Consider the following 21,666-nt stretch of genomic DNA (forward strand, 5'->3'; position numbering starts at 1 on the left):
ATAGAATGAACATACAGAGTGCTTTAATGAGGCTGAACTGTTCCTTGTCCAGAAACTCATCTTTTCTATGCTACAGCAGCATATTCTTGGCAATGCTATATGTGTGTCACAGAGCTCAACAATCTTCAGAGAAGCCAAAAGACAGGAAAGGCAATGGAGAGATGCATGGAAAGTACAAGGAAGTAGGAAATAGTCCATTACTAACCATGACTTGAATGCAAAAAATAGCTTGAGAGCTCATCATCTAGTTGATACGTGACTAGAGGAAGGAGGTAGATGGGTTATGTAGTAAGAAGGAAGGATAACAGAAAGTCTAACTAATACACTAGTATCCACAAAATATGAAATGATTTAGAAGAAGATTTCTAACATGAGTCAGTTCTTAAAGGATGATTTATGAAAGATCATGGTCAAGAAGCCTCAGAATGAAACCTGTGTATAGGTCACTATCCTATCATGGATGAAAAGATGAGACATTCAAGTTTATGAATACCAAGCAGTATACTAAATGAGTATTTAGTCTAATCTACTAGACTACAGCCAAATGTTGTAAAGTATGGCATCTTTCTCCAGGTTATCCAGTGTCAATCTAAGTATCCAATCTAAGTGTCATATTTACTCTCTCTCACTACCCAGCTCTAAATAATTTGCCAAGTCCTGTCGATTTCACCTGTATTACACTCCTCATATATGCTCCCTTTTCTCCTCTAATGCTGCCACCACTCTTGTCCAGGCCCTCATCATCTCTTGCTTGGATTACTGCAATGGTCTGCTTTTTGCTTTCCCTGACTTGTCTGTCCCCAGTCTAGTCTCTCAGACTAACTCAAGGCTAACAAAGTGCTCTTCCTAACGCAAACGTCTGAAAATATTAACCCTTCATATTCAATAAATTTCAATGGCTTCTTACTACCTTCTGGATCAAACAAACTCTTCTATTTAGCTTTTAAGGTCCTTCATAACTAGGGCCCCGCCTCCATTTCTGGTCTTTTTATATCTTGTTCTTATTCAGTCATTTTTCAGTTGTGTCTGACTCTTCGTGATCCCACTCAGGGTCTTGCCAAAGATACTGAAGTGGTTTGCCATTTTCTTCTCCAGCTCATTTTTTTTTTTTTTTTTTTTTACAGATGAAGAAACTAAGGCAAATAGGGCTTGAGTGATTTGCCCAGGGTTACACAGCTAGTAAGTGTCTGAAGCTGAAATTGAACTGAGGAAGATGAATCTTCCTGACTTCAGGCCTGGCACTCTATCCACTGTACCATCTGGCTGCCTTCTTACCTCTTACTCACCTCCATGTATAAGGTAGCTAAGTGGTGCTGAAATCAAAGGTTGGAGTGTTAGACTTGGAGTCAAGGAGTCCTTAGTTCAAACCTGACTTCAGACATTAACTAGCTATGTGACTTGGAGCAAGTCATGTAACCTCTGTCTGCCTCAGTTTCCTTATCTGTAAAGTGGAGGTGATAATAGCACCTCCTTTTCAGGGTTGTCACAAGGCTAACATAACATTTGTAAGGTACTTTGTAAACCTTAAGATTATTATTGTTTTTGTCAAGATGCCATAGTTATTGCTCACACTTTGGAGTATCCTTCCTGTTACACGCACAAAAAGTTCCATCTCCCTGCTCTGAGTATTTTCACTGGCTGTTCCCCAGACCTAGGGACTCACTCCCACCTCATCCTCACCTTCTGTCTCAGCTCAAGTTGCATTTTGGCAGGAAGCCTTTCCTGGTTCCCCTTAAAGTCTCGTGCCTTCTCTCTGAGATTTCCTCTATTTGATCCTGTATTTATCCTGTCTATTATACACAGTGGTTTGCATGTTGTCTTCTTTATTAGAGGATGAGGTTCTTTATGGTGGACACTGTTTTTGTTTGTTTGCTTTTTTGTTTGCTTGCTTCGCATCTCCAGCACTTAGCACCGTGTCACTGGCTCCTAGCAGGTGCTTATAAATGCTTGTTGACTTCTAGTCTAGGAGAGATATATGGGTAATTTGCCTTCTTTCTATGTGATCAAACTGGATATCCTGTGATGACGATTCTGGGTTGCTGAAGACACTCTTTAGTCATTTATTTTTTAGTGAATGGGGGAGGTGAAAAAGATGAAAACTTGATAAAATAAATAACACAATTAAATAATTTTAATAAATAATAATACAACTAATTAAATACATAATACAATCAAATACCTAAAATAAATAATGTAAAAATAATACAATTAAAAAATTTCCAAATTGGAAAGACCAGTATCTTCTAACTTCTCTGTGCATGTCATTGGGTTTGTCTGTGTTTTTTATCCTGGGATTACCCATTTCAAGTCAACAATTTGGCCCCACAGCACAGCACAGGCCTGTTCAGGGATGGAATTTTAGATTGGATATTGAAAAAAAATCATATTTCTTTGAACAGATTTTCAAGTTGCATATCTATCCCAGAAGTGTCTTTTAAAATCTGTCGCCTGCTCTCCAGTTCTGTTGCCAACATACCGGGCCAGACTCTCATTACCTGTCCTCTGGATTATTGCAATATAGAACCAACTGGTCTTCCTGTTTCCAGGCTCTTTCCTCTACAACCCATCCTCCACATAATTGCCAAAATAATCTTACTGATGCATAGCTTCAACCATATCACTCCCCTGCTAAAAAATTTCAGTGCTCCCTATTGCCTATGGGGGAAAAACACAAAGTCATTATGTGTTTCTTGAGACTCTCCGCAATCTGATCCCAATCTCATTTCATTCTACTACTTTTTACATACTTTTCACATACTCCCTACAGACTATTTAACTGTTCCCGGATATGATTCTGCCCCCTACCAGCTCTATAAATTCAGATGGGTCATATTCCATGCCAACAAACCACTCCCTTTAACTTTGTGGCAATGAAAGCCTAAGTCTTGCCTGTTAAGACTCATCTCATTGGCTGTTTCCTCGCTAAAGCCTTTCCTGATCCTCCTCGCAAGTCCCTACTTAAAATAAACTTTCCTCTCTCAAATTTCTCATAGTTCTTTGAAGATATTCATTTTATCAAATTCAATCTTGTGTTGTACTTTGTGTTTATAAGTCTTATGCCCCATTAGATGGTAATTCCTTGAGTGTAGATATTATATTGTATTTCATTTTTAAAATTTCATAACTAGTGTAGTGCCTGGCATAGAATAAGTTCATATTTGGAAAAATCAAATTTTAAGAAATCATACACATTTAGACCAAGAAAGAATCATACACATGGTTGAGTCTAATCCCCTCAACTACCAAAGGAAGAACTTGGGCCATATTGTTGCTTGCCCATCATTCTTGAAGAGCATCGTGACATCAGGAAGGTGATGCCATGACTTGCAAGTGAATTGGATTTGCATGAGGGAGGACCGTGCAATGTCACCAGCCTCATTTTCTTCTCCAGAGTCATCTGGGTCCAGTTACAAAACAGATCAGGATAACTGGAGAGGGCCCCAACCTGGGCTGTAAGGGTTTAAAGGCTCCCTAAAATCACACAATCAGCAGTGGATATAAGAGAAGTCATGTCTCCTGATGAACTCCAGGGTCTTTTTTTTGGCTGGGGGGGCAACATGATGTTACATGGGAAAAAGGCCACAAACTAGTTCTTTCTATTGAATAGTGATTTTTCTCAGCCTGTTTAATAGAGTTGCTGGAATGAATGGGGTCTAAGAGCCAGAGGAAGAAGATGCTTTGAACTTTGCTGTGAAGTGGGTCCAGACTATCTTGGAATAGGCAGGAGAGCTGAGGAGCCCTGTGATCAAAGTGGCAAAGATGACAAAAAAAGAGAAGCTGAATTTGAAACTCAGAAGTCCAGCTACCAGCTCTTCTGTCACATACTTCTCAGTACTGCCCTTTGCTAAGAATCACAATTATTAAAAGAGAGTTACGCGGTGAGACTAGAAGCACGTTTCTAAATTGAAAATATTCCTTTTTAATGTGGTAGGGTTTTGAAGAAATAAATGCAAAAATATTTATTAAGTGTTTAAAATTTGCAAAGCACTATGCTAAGCACTGGAGATATATGAATGTATACACACACGTGTGTGTGTGTGTGTGTGTGTGTGTGTGTGTGAAAACAGGCAACATATTCTCTTTCTTTCTTCCCAACCCCATGAAATTTACCCCATGGGTGGGGCAGGGAAAAAGTAGTATGACAGGTACCCAAATAAGTTTAGTTGTTTAAATGAGGCACAACCAATAAAATAAATAAAAGTTAGATTTTGGCTAAATAAATGTTTAGGAAAGAGATGTATACATATGAGAATGAGAGAGATAGAGAGTGAGAGATCTGAGACAGTATTGGCCAATTGCTGTGTAACCCTAAGCAAGTAACAAAATCATAGTCTTAGAGCTAGAAGGGATCATAGATGTCATCTAGTCCAACCATCTGACTGAACAAAGGAGATCTAGAAAAGTTAAATGATTTGGCCAAAGGCACGCAGGTAGAAAATGCACAAGTAGAGTCTAGAGTCTAGGTCCTTTGGCTCACAGACTCCAAATTCAGCACAGACTCTCTATCTCCAAATTCAGTGCATTTCTGCTGCACCATGTTGCTCCCTAGTCACTCAAACACTATTTGTCTCAGTCTCTTTATCTGAAAGAATGCTACTACCTATTCTTTTAGGGCTATGGTGAAAATGTTTTCCAAACCTTAATGATCCATATAAAGGAGCTATTATAAGTGTGTACGTGCATACTGCCCTCTTCAGTTCCTCATGAATAATTATTTTCCCCCTCAAAATAAGCTTTCTATTTGAAATACCACATCCTGGAATTTTCCCATTTTATGGAAAATCAGTAGTCTTATCTTTTTTTTTTTTTTTTAGATAAGATTAGATTCTTCTAGACCTTGAAGGTATGGCTCTAAGTTCATTCTTCATCAAATAGGGGTGAAGACACTGCTTTATAAAGGATGAAAGTTACACCCTTTAGGTTGCACTTCTCATTGTTGGTGTTGTTTAGTCATTCAATTGTTTCTGACTCTTTGTGACCCCATGGACACTGTGGTCCATGGGGCTTTCTTGGCAAAGATGCTAAAATGGCTTGCCATTTCCTTCTCTAGAGGATTAAGGCTAACAGAGATTAAGTGAATTGCCCAGGGTCACACAGCTAGTAACTATTTAAGGCCAGATTTAAACTCAGGTATTTCTGACTTCAGGTCCAGCACTTTGTGCCCTGAGCCACCTAGCTGCCTCTTGCATAGCTAGCAAAATGCAATTAACAGGACTTTTAGAAATGGGAAGAAAAAAAAAAACCCTGATAAATAGGAAAACTCTTTGTCATGACCCATTGATCCCTTAATGATTACCAAACTATAAAAAGCAGGCTTGATTTGCTTAGTGTGGCAGAAATCAATTCATGGCTAGAAGAAATGTCAAATGGAACATTTTTTCATCTCTCAGGTTAATAACTTGACAACCTTGAAAAAAAATTCTAATCAAAGATGAATTTAACCTCCTTCTCTTCATTTTTTTTTAATATGAAAAATCAGTCATAGCCATACACCAAGTATGGTCATGTCAAAGTGGCAAATTTCAGTCCTGTTTCTTCTATTCTGTTAAATAGACTTTTGGGACACTCCCTTTTTCTTCAGCTTGCTTTCACAGGCTTTGAGGCACAAACACCTTTGTCTCTAGAGGATCATAATAGCAGCTGGAGAAGGAGAAGTGATTGGTCACTGTCTTCCCTTGGGTTGCTAAGTGCCATTTTAAGACCAGATCAAATTCAAATTTTGAAGAAGAAATTGGTCTTGGGTAAAATTTGAATTGAATTGAGAACCCCAAAATAGAGGACCTGGAGACAAAATTCTGCCAATATGGCATCTATATTAGTGAAACGAGCTGAATTATGGGAAATAAATCTGTTTTGCATCTGAGTTGAGTAATCATTATCTAGTCAGAGCATGAACATTAAACATTTGTTATTCAAAGAAACTCAGTTTGGCAAGGAAATAATATTTTTCATTTCATTTATGCTTTATAATGTGTGGTGTCCCATTCTAGATGAATAAATAGCATAAAATTCAGCATTTGAATTTCAATCATGTCTTACATCCTGATTAAGAACAATGCATGTTTTGGAGAAAATTAACTGTTAATTAAAATATTATTTAAAAGATATAAATCTTTTGTTGGTACTTGTGTCTTTTTTTTTTATGAAAACATAAAACATGCTGATTAGTAGATATACATCATATAATTGCCCAAGTGTCTGTCTGCAGGACATGTGCTTATTATTTAATGGAGAAACCAATCAAAGGTTGTGTATGGAAGTATACACAGCGGGGGCTGGGCTTTTATGTTCCTCAAACATCCACCCCATGTGAGCATCAGTATTGAAAGTCCCAAAGTCTGAGCACAGGCTGCCTGTAATGAATCCCTTGGCATATTGTCCCATTACATGGGACATGGTGGCATAAGATCCTTCCTGTAATTATGTTGATGTCTTCTGCATATATGTATATAATCCAAGACTGTAGTCTTAAATTTTTTTGTTTGGGGGTAAATAAAGGCTGCCTTCCTCCTTTCTTTCTCTATCTCCCTAGGAAGAAGTAAACAGTTGTATGTTAAAGGCCAGTAGCATCAAAGGAAGCTCAAGTTACTAGAGAAAAGTAGAGGAGAACAAGGGAGAAAAGGTTTTACATTTATAAGATTTGGAGCAGATTTCTGGGGGAAAGACTATTTATAAAACTCAGTTTATATCCAGAAAAGCAAAGTAAAGTTTACTCAGAGAGCTCGACAAAAGGAGCCAGAATAGATAGGACTTGGGAGATGGTTAAGAATATCCATATAGAGGGAAGAATTCTAAGTTGGACAAGTCTGTACTCTGTATCTAGGTAAGCATATCTGTAATTGCCCAGGTGTATAGAGTTTCTATTCTTATATATTTTTGCTGGAAGTAGTGTACCAGAGATGAAGTGCTGGTTTTGGAGTCAGGAAGGCCTGGGTTCAGATCTTGATTCTCAAGTCCTGACTCAGACACATGTCCACTGTGTGACCTTTTGCAAAATTCTTAATCAACATGGTCTTCAGGCAACTTCCTAGTCCTTACAGATTAAGTCATAGAAGCCAGTGGAGAGAATTTCCACACACTCCCCCTTCCTCCCCTGTCAAAATTCCCAAATTCTCACTGAGAATTCCCTCACTGATGGAATCACAGGTCTGGATCAAAAAACAAAACACCCAACACTACAAATGCTTTTTAAACACAGCAAATCACTAGGGATAATGTGTTAAATGTAGGTGAGAGGTAAGCCCAACCCAGAGGTGGGACAACCTGGATTCAAGGCCTAGCCCTGGCATCTGGCTGTATGACTTTGGGCAAAAACATTCAACCTCTTATAGACTCCAGGTAACTAGCAAATACCTTAAATTGCAGAGTCCTTTTTGATCTGCATTGATAGAGGGAGTTTTCTATGTCAGCTAAATCATAGGATTGGTTTTAAAAAAAGATGGAGGAGGTTAGTGTGCTTTGCACTGTTGTTCTAGGAGTGGTAAAAGATTGATTCATGTTCTCTCACATGCTTTTCTTTGTGACCAATGCCAGGTGCTTATGAGGCAGATAGCTCAGGTTGGGACCAGGGGCGTGGTCATGAAGTCAACTGATGCTAACTGGCTCAAATCAACCACGTTGGTCTCTTGAACATGACATTCTAACCAATCACTCTCCCTATTACAGTTACATTTGGATGTCTAAGTGAATACAATAAACCCATTTACCATGTTCTTCTCCACATCCATGTTCTTCCCTACTGTGGGCATTTCTACCTGGAACATAAGATACTAGGCAAATCACATCATTCTGTATAAAACTGTATTACATATGGCATTGCTTGTCCTGTATTACATATGACATTGGTTTGAAATGATTACTTAAAATAGTCATGCCATAAAAATGTCCTTTCTCTCTTTATATTTATCTAATAAAGGAAATTCTACCCCCTTAAAGTATTAAAGACATTTTTGTGGTTGTTATTATTCAGTCATTATTTCAGTAATGCCCAACTCCTTGTGACCTCATTTGGGATTTTCTTGGCAAAATTATTGTAGTGGTTAGCCATTTTCTTCTCTAGCTTATTTCACAGATGAGGAAACTGAGACAAACAAGGGTCACACAGCTAGTAAATGTCTGAGAATAGACTTGAACTCAGGCAAATCAATCTTCCTGACTTCAGTCCTAGCACTCTATCCACTGTGCCACCATTAATGGCATTATAGTAGACCAAAAAGTATCAGGATGTAGAATTAAGGTGAGAAAGAAATATGTAGTATAAAGGATTGGTTGTGTTAACAAACCAATTGGAATGGAGTAAACTGTATGCTTTGATATTTCTCCCAATAATGTTATAGTGTTTTTTTATAATGTAAATTAATTGCTATTAGATAGATAGATGTAGTATGCATGGTACAGATAGGAAATTAAAGCCATGAAATTATTTCCATGGATCTCTAGAGATCTAATTATCTATTATAAGGAAAGTGTAAGAGAAATAAGTCAAAATTGAGTTCCATTAGATGCTTTTCTGCTGAGAAGTATAGCAGCTTAAATGTCACATGTACTTTTTTCAAAATTGATAGGTTTTCAGGTAGCTGTTTACAATATGTTATTCATTATAAACAGCTGGTTGATATCTAGAAGATTTTTAAAAATAACATTTCATTGTTTCATATTATGAGAAAAAGGAAAGCATTTCCATGGAGACTGGTGTGAACTGTCATGCCATTTACACACATGATAACACTTGCTATAATATAATCCCTTTGTGAAAACATTTATAAATGTCTTCTGTGCTATATCAAATGGAGTTCTGAGTCCTGAGGTAACCCCTTGGTGATCTGAAGATTCCTGCATGGAGCAAGGCCTCCACTTCCTTAAGGATTTCCTGAGACTCCCAGAAGGTAGAAGTCCCCATCTCACAAGAAAATAAGCAGAAAACATGAGAGTCATCTAGCCACTGGCTAGCCACTCAAGGGGATGGGATTTCCTGTTCTCCATACAGTACTGCAACAACTAAGAGAGATATCCCTTGGAATTTCTTTTGTGGATGCGATTAACGACAGATGGTTGGAAAGGAATAAGGGACTCTGTCTTCCTTACGTTAAAAAAACAAAACAAAACAAAAAACAAAAACCCTGAATGGGTTCTGGGATAGAGAGATTTTCCCACTACTTCCATTTCCCACAGGGCTTCTTCCCCTGACAAGGTAGAAAAAGGGACACTGTCAACGTGTTCCCAATTAACTGTCAGCAGCTCCTATGAAAAGTCACCTACCGTTTGCCATTTGGCTTTTGATCTTTCAGCTTCAAATTTGGCAACTTCTTTCCGGTCATGAAATGATACTAGCAGCTTCCATATGCAAAGCAGGACCACCCCAATAAGAAGAATGGCGAGAGATACTCCCAGCATGATCATTGGAATGTTGGGAGGTTCTGGACAATCTGTGGAAACAAAGCAAGTCACGTTTAGAATGTAGATTGTAAGTACATTTCCCCCGCTGACATTTCCACATAAGGATTTCCACTCAGCATTTCCAATTGTATTTTTCATAAAGTAAAGGGGAAAATAATGAGGCTCTGTCCTTCTGTTTCAGCTTAAAAATTTTTTAATGGACAGTTAGTTTGGGGAAGTATATCCCTCTATATTCAAAACTTTATCCTTAAATTAAAGAAAAAGCAAGAATTTATATATGCCAAACAATTCGAACATTTCCTTGATGGTTGACTCAGTGTTACTTAAAGAGTTTCCAATTGCCTATTGGCAATGCATTTAGTAAATTAATCATGAGTATGGCATGGTTCATAAGCTAAAATACAAATGTGTAATTCTAAGGATAAATGGACAAGTAAACAACTCAATATTCATTTTTCATTAATTCTTTGTTTTTCTTTGCCATATGAAAATCTAGATCATAGATTTAATGCTGGAAAGAAACTTAGAGACCAAGTAGTCTGACCTCTTCACTTTACAACTAATTTCAAGGATATGACAAAAATTCAAACAAGACAATACCTCTAAATATTTTGTTCTGGAACTATTAGTATCTTACAGCAACCATCTACTTAATTCCCTCATTTTACAGATGAAGAAGTAAGTTCCAGATTGATGAAGTGAATCCCTCAAAGACATTTAGCAAGGATAAGAACCCAAGTGTCCTGCTTTTTAATCCAGTTCTCTTCATATTATATAATTTCCTTTGGAGAACAGAGAGAAGATCATGTATTTCAAATTTTATTCAGTTTCCCCATTACAGAGTGCCATATGTATGAAGATACTCTTTAAATATTACTCTGGTTCTACTAATGACACCAAGGGTAATTTTAAATTCAAATAGCCCTTTCCCTCTATTATTCAACTAATATTGATGGCAGAATAAGCAATAATTCTCACAGTGTGCCTTGGAGATATGATACATTTCTTAATGAAACATTGTAATTAAACTCTTTTCCCGTTATGAAAATAAGATGTGAGAAATTGTCATGAAAAAAGATCTGCAGAACTCTGCAGAAAGTGAGATCAAACATGATAAATGGGGAGACAACTGTGCATGCTTTTTCAAACCTCTTGAACAATTCAATTGAACAAGCATTTATTAATAGAATGGAAAAGCATTTGTTAAGTGCTTACCATGTGCCAAACACTGTACTAGGTGCTACAGATGTAAACAGAAAAGTGAGACAGTCTATGCCCTCAAGAAACTCACATTCTAATTGCCCAAGACAACACATACAGGGTGTCAAACAGAAGAAGAATTTATGCTTTTGTAAAAATGAACAATTCGGAAAGCCCTCAGAACTCAGATCAGTATAAGTATCAATCATGGTTTCAGAAGATGTATGATAAAGAACGTTACCCAATTTTGGCAGAGACGTAGGCTAAATTGGACTAAATTGCAGAATGAGACATACGTTTTTGGATATCATATTGGCTAAATTTGGAATTTGTTTTACTCCACTATGCATATTTATTACAAAAGATTTAGTTTTCTTTTTTCTTTCCACCTAGTTGGGGGAGGGAAGGATATTGGAAAGGAAAGAGAACAAATGATTTTTATGAAAGAAAAATATAAGAAGGTTCAGCTTCATTGTTGATGGAAAGGCCAGTAGTACTTAGGGTCTGCCAGGCAAAACAGTGGACCTTGGGGATCAATGGCAGGGTAAACGATCCCCAGCTAAAGATATCAGGAATAGAATAGTGAAACCATAGGTTGGGATTGAATGGGACACTGGGTTACCTCAGGTGGAGGTTGGGATAGGATGATAGAGATTTTTTTATATAGAGAGGTTTTCCATATTTTATGCTCTCACAGAGCTCATAATATAACTTAGGAAAAATGAAACATGTACACAGTGACTACAATTCAAGGAAGGGTGTGATGACTGTAAAGGAATGATCCTAGTGGAAATTTTAGTAGAGAGAGAAAACTTTCACATGAGAGTTTGAGGGAAGGATTCATGGAAGAGGTCGTCCTTGAGGAACTCTAAGCAAAGGGAAGGATGGCAAAAGAAAGATATTGTGAGATGGCTGGAGAGTCCACTTCATCCATGGGAGATGACACAAGCAAAGACATAGAGGCAGCACATAGAAGATGAGAATGGGGCCAGAAAAGAGTTCAGTTTGGCTGTAATGTAGGAATTTAATGAGTAGTGTTATACATATAAAAGGAATATGTCATGCTGCTTGTATGAAAAAGGATCCATCGCCGTTCTAAATCTGGGTGGGCCTAATGACCCCCTAACAGCATGACGCCTGGTCTGTATCTTTTGTTCTCTAGCCAGAAGATTCATGTTTCCAGTAAATGCCTTGTGAGGGGATTATAAAGAATTAAATAAGGGACCTAATGAAAAGGTTTGGATCTGTATTGAAGATCTGAAGATTGCATTTCAGCAAAAATAATGAAATAGGGCTGTATTTAATGGGTTTGTGACACCACATTGAAGCAAGCTGCAGGTCTGTGTGTGCCACTGAGAACATGGGTACATCCAGCTGCAACACTACATCTCTGAATTAAGTAATGACTGGGGAGGAAGACACCATAGCAACTCCCAATAGTAGTAAAAACCCAGGAAGAATCGTACCTAAGCACCTGCAGTCAGAATATGAATTACAAAAGCTCTTCAGTACAGGAAAATGGGCTGGGGTAGCAGAAAATTATTCGTCTGAAACATCTAAAGTCAAAGGCAATTTCATCTACATCTTAAGAAAATATTTGAGTCTAAACATGGTTGTAGAAAAGAGACAGAGATATAGTCAAGTCAACAAGAATTTATTAAGTGCCTACTGTGTGCCAGCCATTGTGCTGAGCACTGGGATACAAAGAAAGGCAAAACCCAAACTGAACACTCTCCCCGACCGCCCAAAACAAAATAGTCACTGCTGTTGAGGAGCTCTCCATCACAGACACACAGAGGAAGAGAATTAGAGACAGACAGACACACAGACACACACACACACACACACACACAGAATGCACGTGCACAATACTCATTTCTATCCTTTATGTTTCCTTTTGCTTTTCAGAAACTAAGATTTAAGAAGCAAAAGTGTAGGGGAAAGAACACTGTACTAGCAGACCTGAGCTATAGCCCTGGCTCTATAACCTACTACTTGTGAGGCTTTTGAAGTATTCCTTCACCTCTCTGGGGCTTACTTTCCTCATCTGGACTATAAAATTATAGGTTTTTTTAAAGCTGGATAATCCTCAGAGAATATCCAGCTAACTATGCCATTTTATAGAAAAGTAATTTTCCTGATACCGCACAGGTTACCAGAGCTGACTGCTGGGTGGTACAGTGGATAGAGCACCAGGCTTGGAGTCAGGAATATCTGAGTTCAAACCCTGTCTCAGAATTTACTAGCTGTGTGACTCTGGGCAAGTCACTTAACCTCTGTTTGCCTCATTTCCTCACCTATAAGGGGAATAATAATAGCACTTGCCTCTCAGAGTTGTGGGGAGGATCAAAAGAGATAATAATTATAAAGCACTTTTTCTTCCATTAAGCAGCTTGTCTGAACATAAACACTGAGGTGGGTGGGTGGAATTTGTTTCTCAGGCAATGCTGTCTTTTAAGTTTAGATGTTTTTCTAAGGCATATTTTTCGTAGAATGTAGTTTGTAAATAGTTTTTAAAAGAAACTTCTTTTTATGAATAAATCTTTAGAAATTCCTTTCTATAGAATACTTCATTAACATTTATATGAGCTTTTTGCCGAGTATGATAAACTGTTATATTTCATTTGATTTTAATTTTTTTTCCTTTTTTATTTTGTTTTGTTTTTCCTTTGGGAATTAGGTATTGCCTGAAAAACACGTCATGTTGGTATAGTCTTATACAGAACCAAATAGTGCAAAAAGAAATCTATTTAAGATTAATTTGAAGATAACTCTTCAACTTTAATAACCAGCTCTTTGTTTTCATTCTTGTGTGATGTGTGTCTATGTGAGTGCATGCATAAGTTGTTTTTACTGTCATTTGTGAAGTGTTTCTGTGTTTTGTTATGATGTAATTTATTAATGTTTGTAGTTTTTATATTTGTATATTTCTTATGAGCTTTGTTTATGTAACCATTACCTGGATGAAATGTCCCTGAAAAGCAGCTACAGGAAACTACTAAGCCACATCCTGTTTGAGTGGGACATGGGCTAGGAAGACTGGGAGAATAGAAGAGTTAGTCTAATGTGGTCCGGACTTAATTAAAACAGGTGCTTTTAAAGCTTTCTTTGTCACTGTTCTTGTTCAGGATTTATATTAATCCAATCCAGGAATCAAGCTATTAAAAAGATTTTTTTTTGCAACAGGTACATTTCTAGCAAAGTTTATTGTAGCTATTACTGTGTTTTACCTACTGATTCATGCCAAATGGTCTTGTATCAAGTCCATGAAATCTAAGCAAACACATCAAAATTTTAAAAAGTAAAATATTTCAGGTTTTGTACAAAAAATAATTATAAAGCACTAAGCACAGTGTCTGACAATGCTTTATCAATGTTCCCTCTCTCTGCTTTGAATGATAGAGTTGTAGACTGCAGGCTAGAACAGACTTTGGGGGTCATCTCTTCCAACCCCATCATTTTTCAGATGAGGAAATGGACACCCAGAGATACTAAATGACTTTCCCATGGTCGCCCAGAGAAGGTAACTGAGCCAGGATTCATATCCACATCTTCTGAATTCAAACCCAATGCTCTTTCCCCTCCTTTATACTTCCAGAAGTGCTCTTCTTCCCCTTTGACCTCCTGGAATCCTTATTGCCCTCCAACACTTAACTCAATTCCTTCCCTGATCTTCCCCAATGGTTAGAGCTCTCCCCAGCCAAATCACTTTGTATAAAATTTGTATTTATTTATATACATTTGGGTTTATATATGTTCAGGTTTCTCTCTCCCCCTCAATAGACTGTAAACTCCTTGAAGACTGTTCCACTTTTTTTTGTATCCCCAGTACCCAGCACCATCCTATCTCCTGCCCTATTTCATCTACCGTCCACATTCCAGTAAATGGAGTGAGCCCAATGAAAAAGATGCCACAAAAAGTTCTTTCCCTCAATCCTCCTGTCAATTTCCCCCCCTTGTTTTCTCCTCCTGGCTAGATCCTGACACACATATCTCATGGGAAGCATTCCAGGGCCCCCATTCTGCTCTGTCTAAATTTCCTTAAGGACCTTGCTCCTATGGTTTTCTAGAGGGAGGGTGGTGACTATTCACTCAGCTAAAATGAGCAGGTACAATCCTTCTAGTAACATAGAAAACCTTGCCACTGTGCTCTATCGGCCATTGAGTCTTATTATCTATTCTGCCACATCCTTTTGTCCATCTGGCCTTATTATTCTCCCTGCTGCTGTGCTATTTCGATCCCTACATGTTATCATGGGGCCTACCAATGAACTCTTAAGAATCCCTGGCCTTTGCCATCACTCTGCTGCTGAAACGTTATGGGTCCCCAGGTCTTTCCATCCACTCTGCAAATGAACCCTTTACATATTGTCTTGCCATATTAGAAAGTGAACTCCGCAAGAGCAGGGATGGTTTTGCTTTTCTATTTGTGTTCCAAGCACTTAGCAGTTTTTGTCAGACAATAAATGCTCTGAGTGGTTTTTCATTTGCTCATTCATTAATTGATCATTCATTCATTCCTAATGTCTGGCACATAGTAGGTACTTATTGAATAAAGGTGAATGAATGTAAAAGCACTCAATCAGTGGTATAGCACTTATCTGTAGAATTAGATTTCTTAGAATATCTGATTTGAATTTACACACTAATTCATTTGTCTTTTGTATCATTGGTTAAGCTGTTAGTTATAATCAGTCCTTTCCTCACTGCATCTCCCTAGTTACATTGCCATTAACCAATACTCCAACCTACATTCCTATGGCCAACATTCAGGGTGGTACTCCTTATCATTTGACAAGTCGGACAATAGGGTTTTCTCTTCCTTCCTTCCTTCCTTCCTTCCTTCCTTCCTTCCTTCCTTCCTTCCTTCCTTCCTTCCTTCCTTCCTTTCTTCCTTCCTTCCTTCCTTCCTTCATTCCTCTCTCTCTCTCTCTCTTTCTTCTCTCTCCACATAGGGTATCACATCCTTACCTATGGGTGCTCTGCCAAAAGGAAATGTAAATTTTAATCTTATAAACTTTTTCGTTTTGTTTTTTTTCTCTTAAAGATCAGTCTTAACTCCAAATCACTCTGATCCCAGACCAAGCCCTACGTGGTCACTGTTTGGGCCCTGATTATCTCAGAATGAATGTAAATAGTAATTGTTTCTATTCTGGCCAGAAATCCTGGGGATCTTTCCCTCCCAGATCTATTTTTTTTTTAAAGAGGTCATTCTTCCTCTCATTTTTTTTTCTTTATTAAGCCTTAATCACTGAATGGGCACTGCTTCAGACAAACTGAGACCAGTTAAAGACCTTAGCGAGGTTGAAAAGACCAAAGTCCCCCACTGTATCCTGGGCCATCTTCAGTGGTCCTGATCTATATCTGGTCACTGGACCCAGATGGCTTCTGAAGAGAGAGGCTGGTAACTGCATAGCCCTCCCTCACTCAAATCCAATTCACTTGTATATCGTGGTATTACCTCCCTGATGTCATGGTCCTCCTCAAGAACGAAGAAGAAACAGCAGCTTTGCCATGAGAACCTAATCTTGTTAGCCTTTCTCATTAGGAGATCATTAAAAACATATCCAAGTCTTTGAATAGTGCCTCTCCATTCTTTGGAGGGACACATTCAATACAGTATTACACCAGAAATTTGGAAATGCTTTTCCTTGAAAGTGATTCAAAAATGTATACAAGTTCTTTTTTTCCTTTTGTAAATATTATCTCTGACCATTGACAACACATTTTGCGATATTTACCTTTCTGGTTTATGCTATGAAGGACTGTTCTTCCCTCTTTATCTGTAGTCATCAGGAATGTAATAAGACAGTCATTTTCCCCTTGCAAAGAGCAGGAAACAGAATTTTCCTTTGAGAAATCTGTAAGGAAAAAAGCCATCCATCAGGTCAAATGCAATTTAAAGGCTGATGAAGAATAACAACCCATGACATAGATGAGTATTAGATGAATACACAAAAGAGTTGCAGTTACAGTGTGGGAATAGAAAAGTTCCAGGAATAAGGGAGTTTTAATTCTACTTTCAACTTCCCTTTCTCTCTGATGTTTCAGGAAATGGTTCCAGGTGTCCCCCATCAGCACTGACCATCAAATGCCCCTATCAATCTGCTATATTCTGAATCTCAATGCATTGAAAATACTTCCAAAGCAGGTGCCACCATCTGCCTGGGGAATAAAATAGTCCTGATTACGGCAAAGAGTGAGCAGTATGTTCTCTTTGGCTGGGAGCTTCTGGAAGAATGCAATTCTTTGGGATTTTATTTCAGAGGAGATAATTCACTTATTAAACTGATACTGCTACTTTGAAAAGGGGTATCCATTTATTCTTCCCACAATGCAGCTCTAGAAGACCAGTGTGGCATGCACTGTCACAACAGTAAACATAAATTAATAACAGAAACCCGGGGATTGTGGAAGCATATGGTTCAAGGGCCAGTGCATAAAGGAGTAACCTGAACTAACAGTTTGCCCTTCATTTTAGTTGGCCCAGCACTTAATGCATTTCTGTAAGAGAATTCAATCCTGCTCTTCTCAAACTTCTCCCAAATGGTAAACCTTTCAGGCTGGGTTCATTCAGGAGAAAGGTACAAAAATTCAGTGCAGAAAAAGAAAAGAAAGTAATATGACTATAATCTGAGACCCAGGCTATATCTCTTTCTAGTTACAATATTCAGACCAATGACTTCTACATAGGAATTTTTTCTGAGAAACATTGTGTTAGATAGCTGTTTCCATATGACTGGCCTTTATAAACCAGAAGGTTATTTTCAATGTTTCTGTTACAAAATATGCCTTTTAGGCAACTTCCAATCTACTTCATTTATTGATTTGTCAATATGGTTTTCACTCAGCCCTTCTATGTAATTTTTTTCTGATGCCAAAGATGGAAGATTAAAATTTTTTTAACTTTGGATATTTATTTTGTTTGTAACTCCCAGACAGCTTAGAATGGATTTTTTTTTTCTTGCTGAATTTTTAAAAATATAAATATTCATTCTATCAAGGCTAGGGCATGTCAGGCACCATTTATCCCCCAAAGGACTTGATAAGATCTTAGGTCTAGAACATGATGAGACATGAGATGCCTTCATTTTACAGATGATGAATTTGAAGCTTGACCTGATCACACAAGTAGTAAAAACATCAGAGGGGCCAATCTGAACCTAAATCCTCCAAATTCAGTGCCATTTCTACCATATCCCACTGCCTCCAGCATGGTATAGTAGGAAACCCACCAAGAAAATTCAAAGTAAAAATAAGATTCCAGGACAGTGACTTCAACTTAGACTATGAACTGCTTTTGAAAACTTTAGAAACAATTCTTTACTTATGGGTGATTAATATTATTTATAAACTTCTTATATTGTCTTTAAAACAGAATCTAAGAAGCTTTTACCTTTCTTTGTACTTATAGCATGGAGCAAAGTACCTGGTATGTCATAAATGTTTAATAAATATATATTGACTGACTTTTCTAGCTAATACTTTGTTAACTTAATGGGAGCTATTGCCTGTACTGAAAAGTCACAGTATTGAATTAAGTATAGACTCTATTACTTCACTCATGTATGCCTCCATGTGGTGTGGAGCTGACCCTGGATTCTCAAAGGTTCTACCAGTGAACTACCAGCTTGATTATCAAAGATTCTACCAATGGAGTACCAGCTTGATTCTCAAAGGTTCTGCCAATGGAATACCAGTTCTAGCAAATGGCATCAAATTGTCAAGGATGTGTTTAGTGAGGAAAATGTCCTAGGACCAATCTAACTAAAATAGGATAGACTTATCACCAGATTAACTGAAGGGTGTTAAATTTTTTGGCCACAGCAACTCTTAAAGACTTTCTACTAAACGTTAGAAAAGTTGCCATCTTGATTGGCAGTGGGTTAACCAATATTGACAAAACTGTAGATTGCTGAAGTGTATATTCCATAATTCAGATTTTTCACTAATTTTAAATGGACACCTGCAATTATTCGGAAGCAGTGACATTTTCTTGTAATATAAGTTCTGATGAGTTAGTTAGTCACTCTCTCACTTACCATGGACCTGGCCTTCTTTCTATTTCGCTATTACATTCCTCTTAGTATATTTCATCTAAAACTAGGGAATTGCCTCATAGACTGGGTATCACAGTTCCCCTCAGTTGAGTGATATTAATCCTGTTTTTTTGTTGGAGGTTTTTTAAATGGAAAAATCTGAAGCAAGGGGAGGCTTAAATTACTTTGTCAAGATCATTTAGTATTAATGGAACTGGTAATATGACCTGTGAGTCCTTATTCCCGATAATGCTTTAATTATTCCAAGATTCTTTTTCATTAAAGTTACTCCTCCAGTTTTAGACTTTTTTTTAAGTGTTTGGTTATTGAAATGGGTGTAATTGAATGTGATACTCAGGATTCTAGCCTAGGCGTGGATTTGCATAATTAGCAACTGTTTTCTTTTGTATCTCCATGGTTTTCAGTCCTTTTTTCCACAGCTGTGACAGCCCTCTGCACTACTCCTGAATGTTACAGTGTAAACAAAATTTCAGGCAAGGATAATCAGGGGGAAAAAAGGGCCTATGGAAGATGGGTAAGAGGGCAGATATTGGGGAAGGGGTGTGTGGATGAAAAACTATGAAAATTTTGCTTTGCTGGATTACTGTAAACCTCCTTTAAAATCAGAAATTTCTACAAGGGTTTGGAGTACTATGGTAGAGGGATTGAATTTGAATTTAACTTCTGGTAAAGTTTGGTAAAGCATAAATAAACACTTTAAAATCACAATTATCCAGAATTAACAACTGTTGAAACTATAACAGCCTGTAGCAAAAAAGATACTTGTTCAGTGACTGTAACAGCACATGCTAGCTAAGAATGATGATTCAATTTACTTTATTATCTGTAAAAGGGTAGGAAACTGGGTTGCTAAAATACCTTCTGGGCTTTCAAATATCCTCTACCTATTTTCAAAGTGGATCCTGGTATATTTAGAGCTGGACGGGACCTCAAAGGGAACTAATTCAACCCCTACATTTTATTTATGTGCAAACAAAGGAGCACCTAGGTGCCATAGTGGATAAAATGCCAGACCTAGAGTCAGGAAGACTCATCTTCCTGGGGTGAACCTAGCCTCAGAAACCTACTAGTTGTGTGACCCTGGGCAAGTCACTTAACCCTGTTTGCCTCAGTTTCCTCATCGGTAAAAGGAGCTGGAGAAAGAAGTGGCAAAACAATCTTTGTTAAGAAAACCCCAATGGCATCATGAAGAGTCAGACATGACTAAAAAACGACTGCACTGAAAACAAAGGTCCAGCATGGTTCATTTATGTAATCATGGTTACACAAGAACTAAGTCACTGATGCAGGGTTTGAATCCAGTTCATCTGACTACAAATCCAGCTCTCTTTCTATGGTATTTCACTGACTCAGAGTAACTGTTTAGATAATTATATCTGTAACTTGAAAAAATATTCAGAAGAGGAACATGTTACAAAGCAGCCACTCAATTCATAGGCTTATAAATAAATCTGTCTTAAATTCATACACATTTCAAAGTGCTTTAAAATCCAGTTATCATTTCTACTTTAGGAGACAGAAATGAACATTAGTAAAAGGAATTCTTTTGAAGATTATTTGCTCCTTGTAATAAAAACTACACTCATATAGGACTTACATAAGCCTTATATCTCCCTTAGGAGCTTAATAATATGTTTGTTGCATTGAATTGAATTTACAGTTTCCCTCTCAGACAACTTAGAAGGATACTGCTCTCAAATTGAAGGATTTGATATATTAAACATAGTGAAATAACTTGTTCGATTACCACAATTTACATTTTTTTTGCAACCCACTATATTTCTTATACTGCTAATGCCTTGACTTAGAGCAATTTGTAGTGCATTTCCTGACATTTTCATTCATTTTTCAGAAATGGTATCTCAATTGTTTGTTGTGAAATGAACCTTGAAGAACAGATATTCCCTTATAAGGTACCGGCTGAAAGTCATGACAGCTGCTTTACTTGGTCTGGTCACATGCTTTGTCATTGAGGTTAAAGTAAGATCCAAGATATTCTTGCTCATTTATCCTCTCCCATTGTTTGAAACATCTGTCCTTCAGTCACCAGCAAAGTACAAGGGAGGGTTTTTTCCGTAGTTCTACTCTGCATTATTACTAATCCTAAAAGTTATTTCCTTTTTTTTCACCACCCAGGATCAGATGGCTTAATTTTTTTGTACTAAATATGTTGATTTAGAAACTCTGGAAATAGTTTTTGAAAGAATTTCTATGTTACTTAGTTGGTCCATCCCTCAAGCAGTGGATGCTTGTCTTTTGAATCCAGCTATTCAAGCTATAGTTCATAGATTATCATAAATTATTGGTCTAATGATTGTTTTTTATCATGAGATAAATTTCAGGTCCCATCTATCTGTAATGTTTTATGGTATTGCAACTACTCAGACTGAATAATATGTTAGCATGTAGGATTCATTACCATTAAAAATAAGATCTTCCCAGATTTTCCACTTAGAAAAAACCAACCACCTTACTTTTTTCCCCATCTCATGGAAAAAATACTTAAATATTGAAATGGATCTGTGATCTCGAAAGTGTGGGTATTCCTTCCAGTGATACAGATTAGAACCCATTTGGATCCTCTCTTCTTGTGTAACTCATGGAAATCCACAAAACAAAGATAAAAATATGATCTTGAAATGGCTTTCAACCTAATACAAAGACCCTTCAAATGTTTAGTAAAATGCTGCCTGGAAAAAAAAAGTCTTTAAATTTTAAATGATAAACCTAAGTAGAATCAGATTAAATAACAGGTCTGTTAAACCCTTGACCCTTGGTTTGTGGTCACATGCACTTTTTTTTTTTGCCCTTTATTAGGGCAAGGAGTATGAGAAGGGAGGCTGACAGACAGGGTGTATGAGTATACATAGTAATGGCTTGCCAAGTCTGGAAGCTGTGCCTCATGGCCTAGGATCATGGGAACTAATCCAGCTTTCTTTGTGTTCATTGCTGTTGGTCTGCCTTTGTGCAACCTTGAATCAAGGTCAACAGACAAAAGAGGAAGCTATCT

At 37.5% G+C, this 21,666-nt stretch overlaps 1 protein-coding gene across 3 annotated transcripts in view; it reads right to left on the reverse strand.

Moving 5' to 3' along the window:
* Nucleotides 1–21,666, reverse strand: part of ITGB6 (integrin subunit beta 6) — a 92,767-nt gene that overhangs the window by 2,912 nt on the left and 68,189 nt on the right. For all 3 annotated transcript variants that reach the window (XM_072612133.1, XM_072612132.1, XM_072612134.1), the window contains 2 exons: nt 16,338–16,457; nt 9,259–9,425 (listed from right to left, as the gene is read on the reverse strand). In XM_072612133.1, coding sequence (XP_072468234.1) covers nt 9,259–9,425; nt 16,338–16,457 — 287 coding nt within the window. The remainder of the gene's footprint in view (nt 1–9,258; nt 9,426–16,337; nt 16,458–21,666) is intronic.

Source organism: Notamacropus eugenii, chromosome 5 (genome assembly GCF_028372415.1).
Source record: "Notamacropus eugenii isolate mMacEug1 chromosome 5, mMacEug1.pri_v2, whole genome shotgun sequence".
NCBI classification, from domain to species: domain Eukaryota; kingdom Metazoa; phylum Chordata; class Mammalia; order Diprotodontia; family Macropodidae; genus Notamacropus; species Notamacropus eugenii.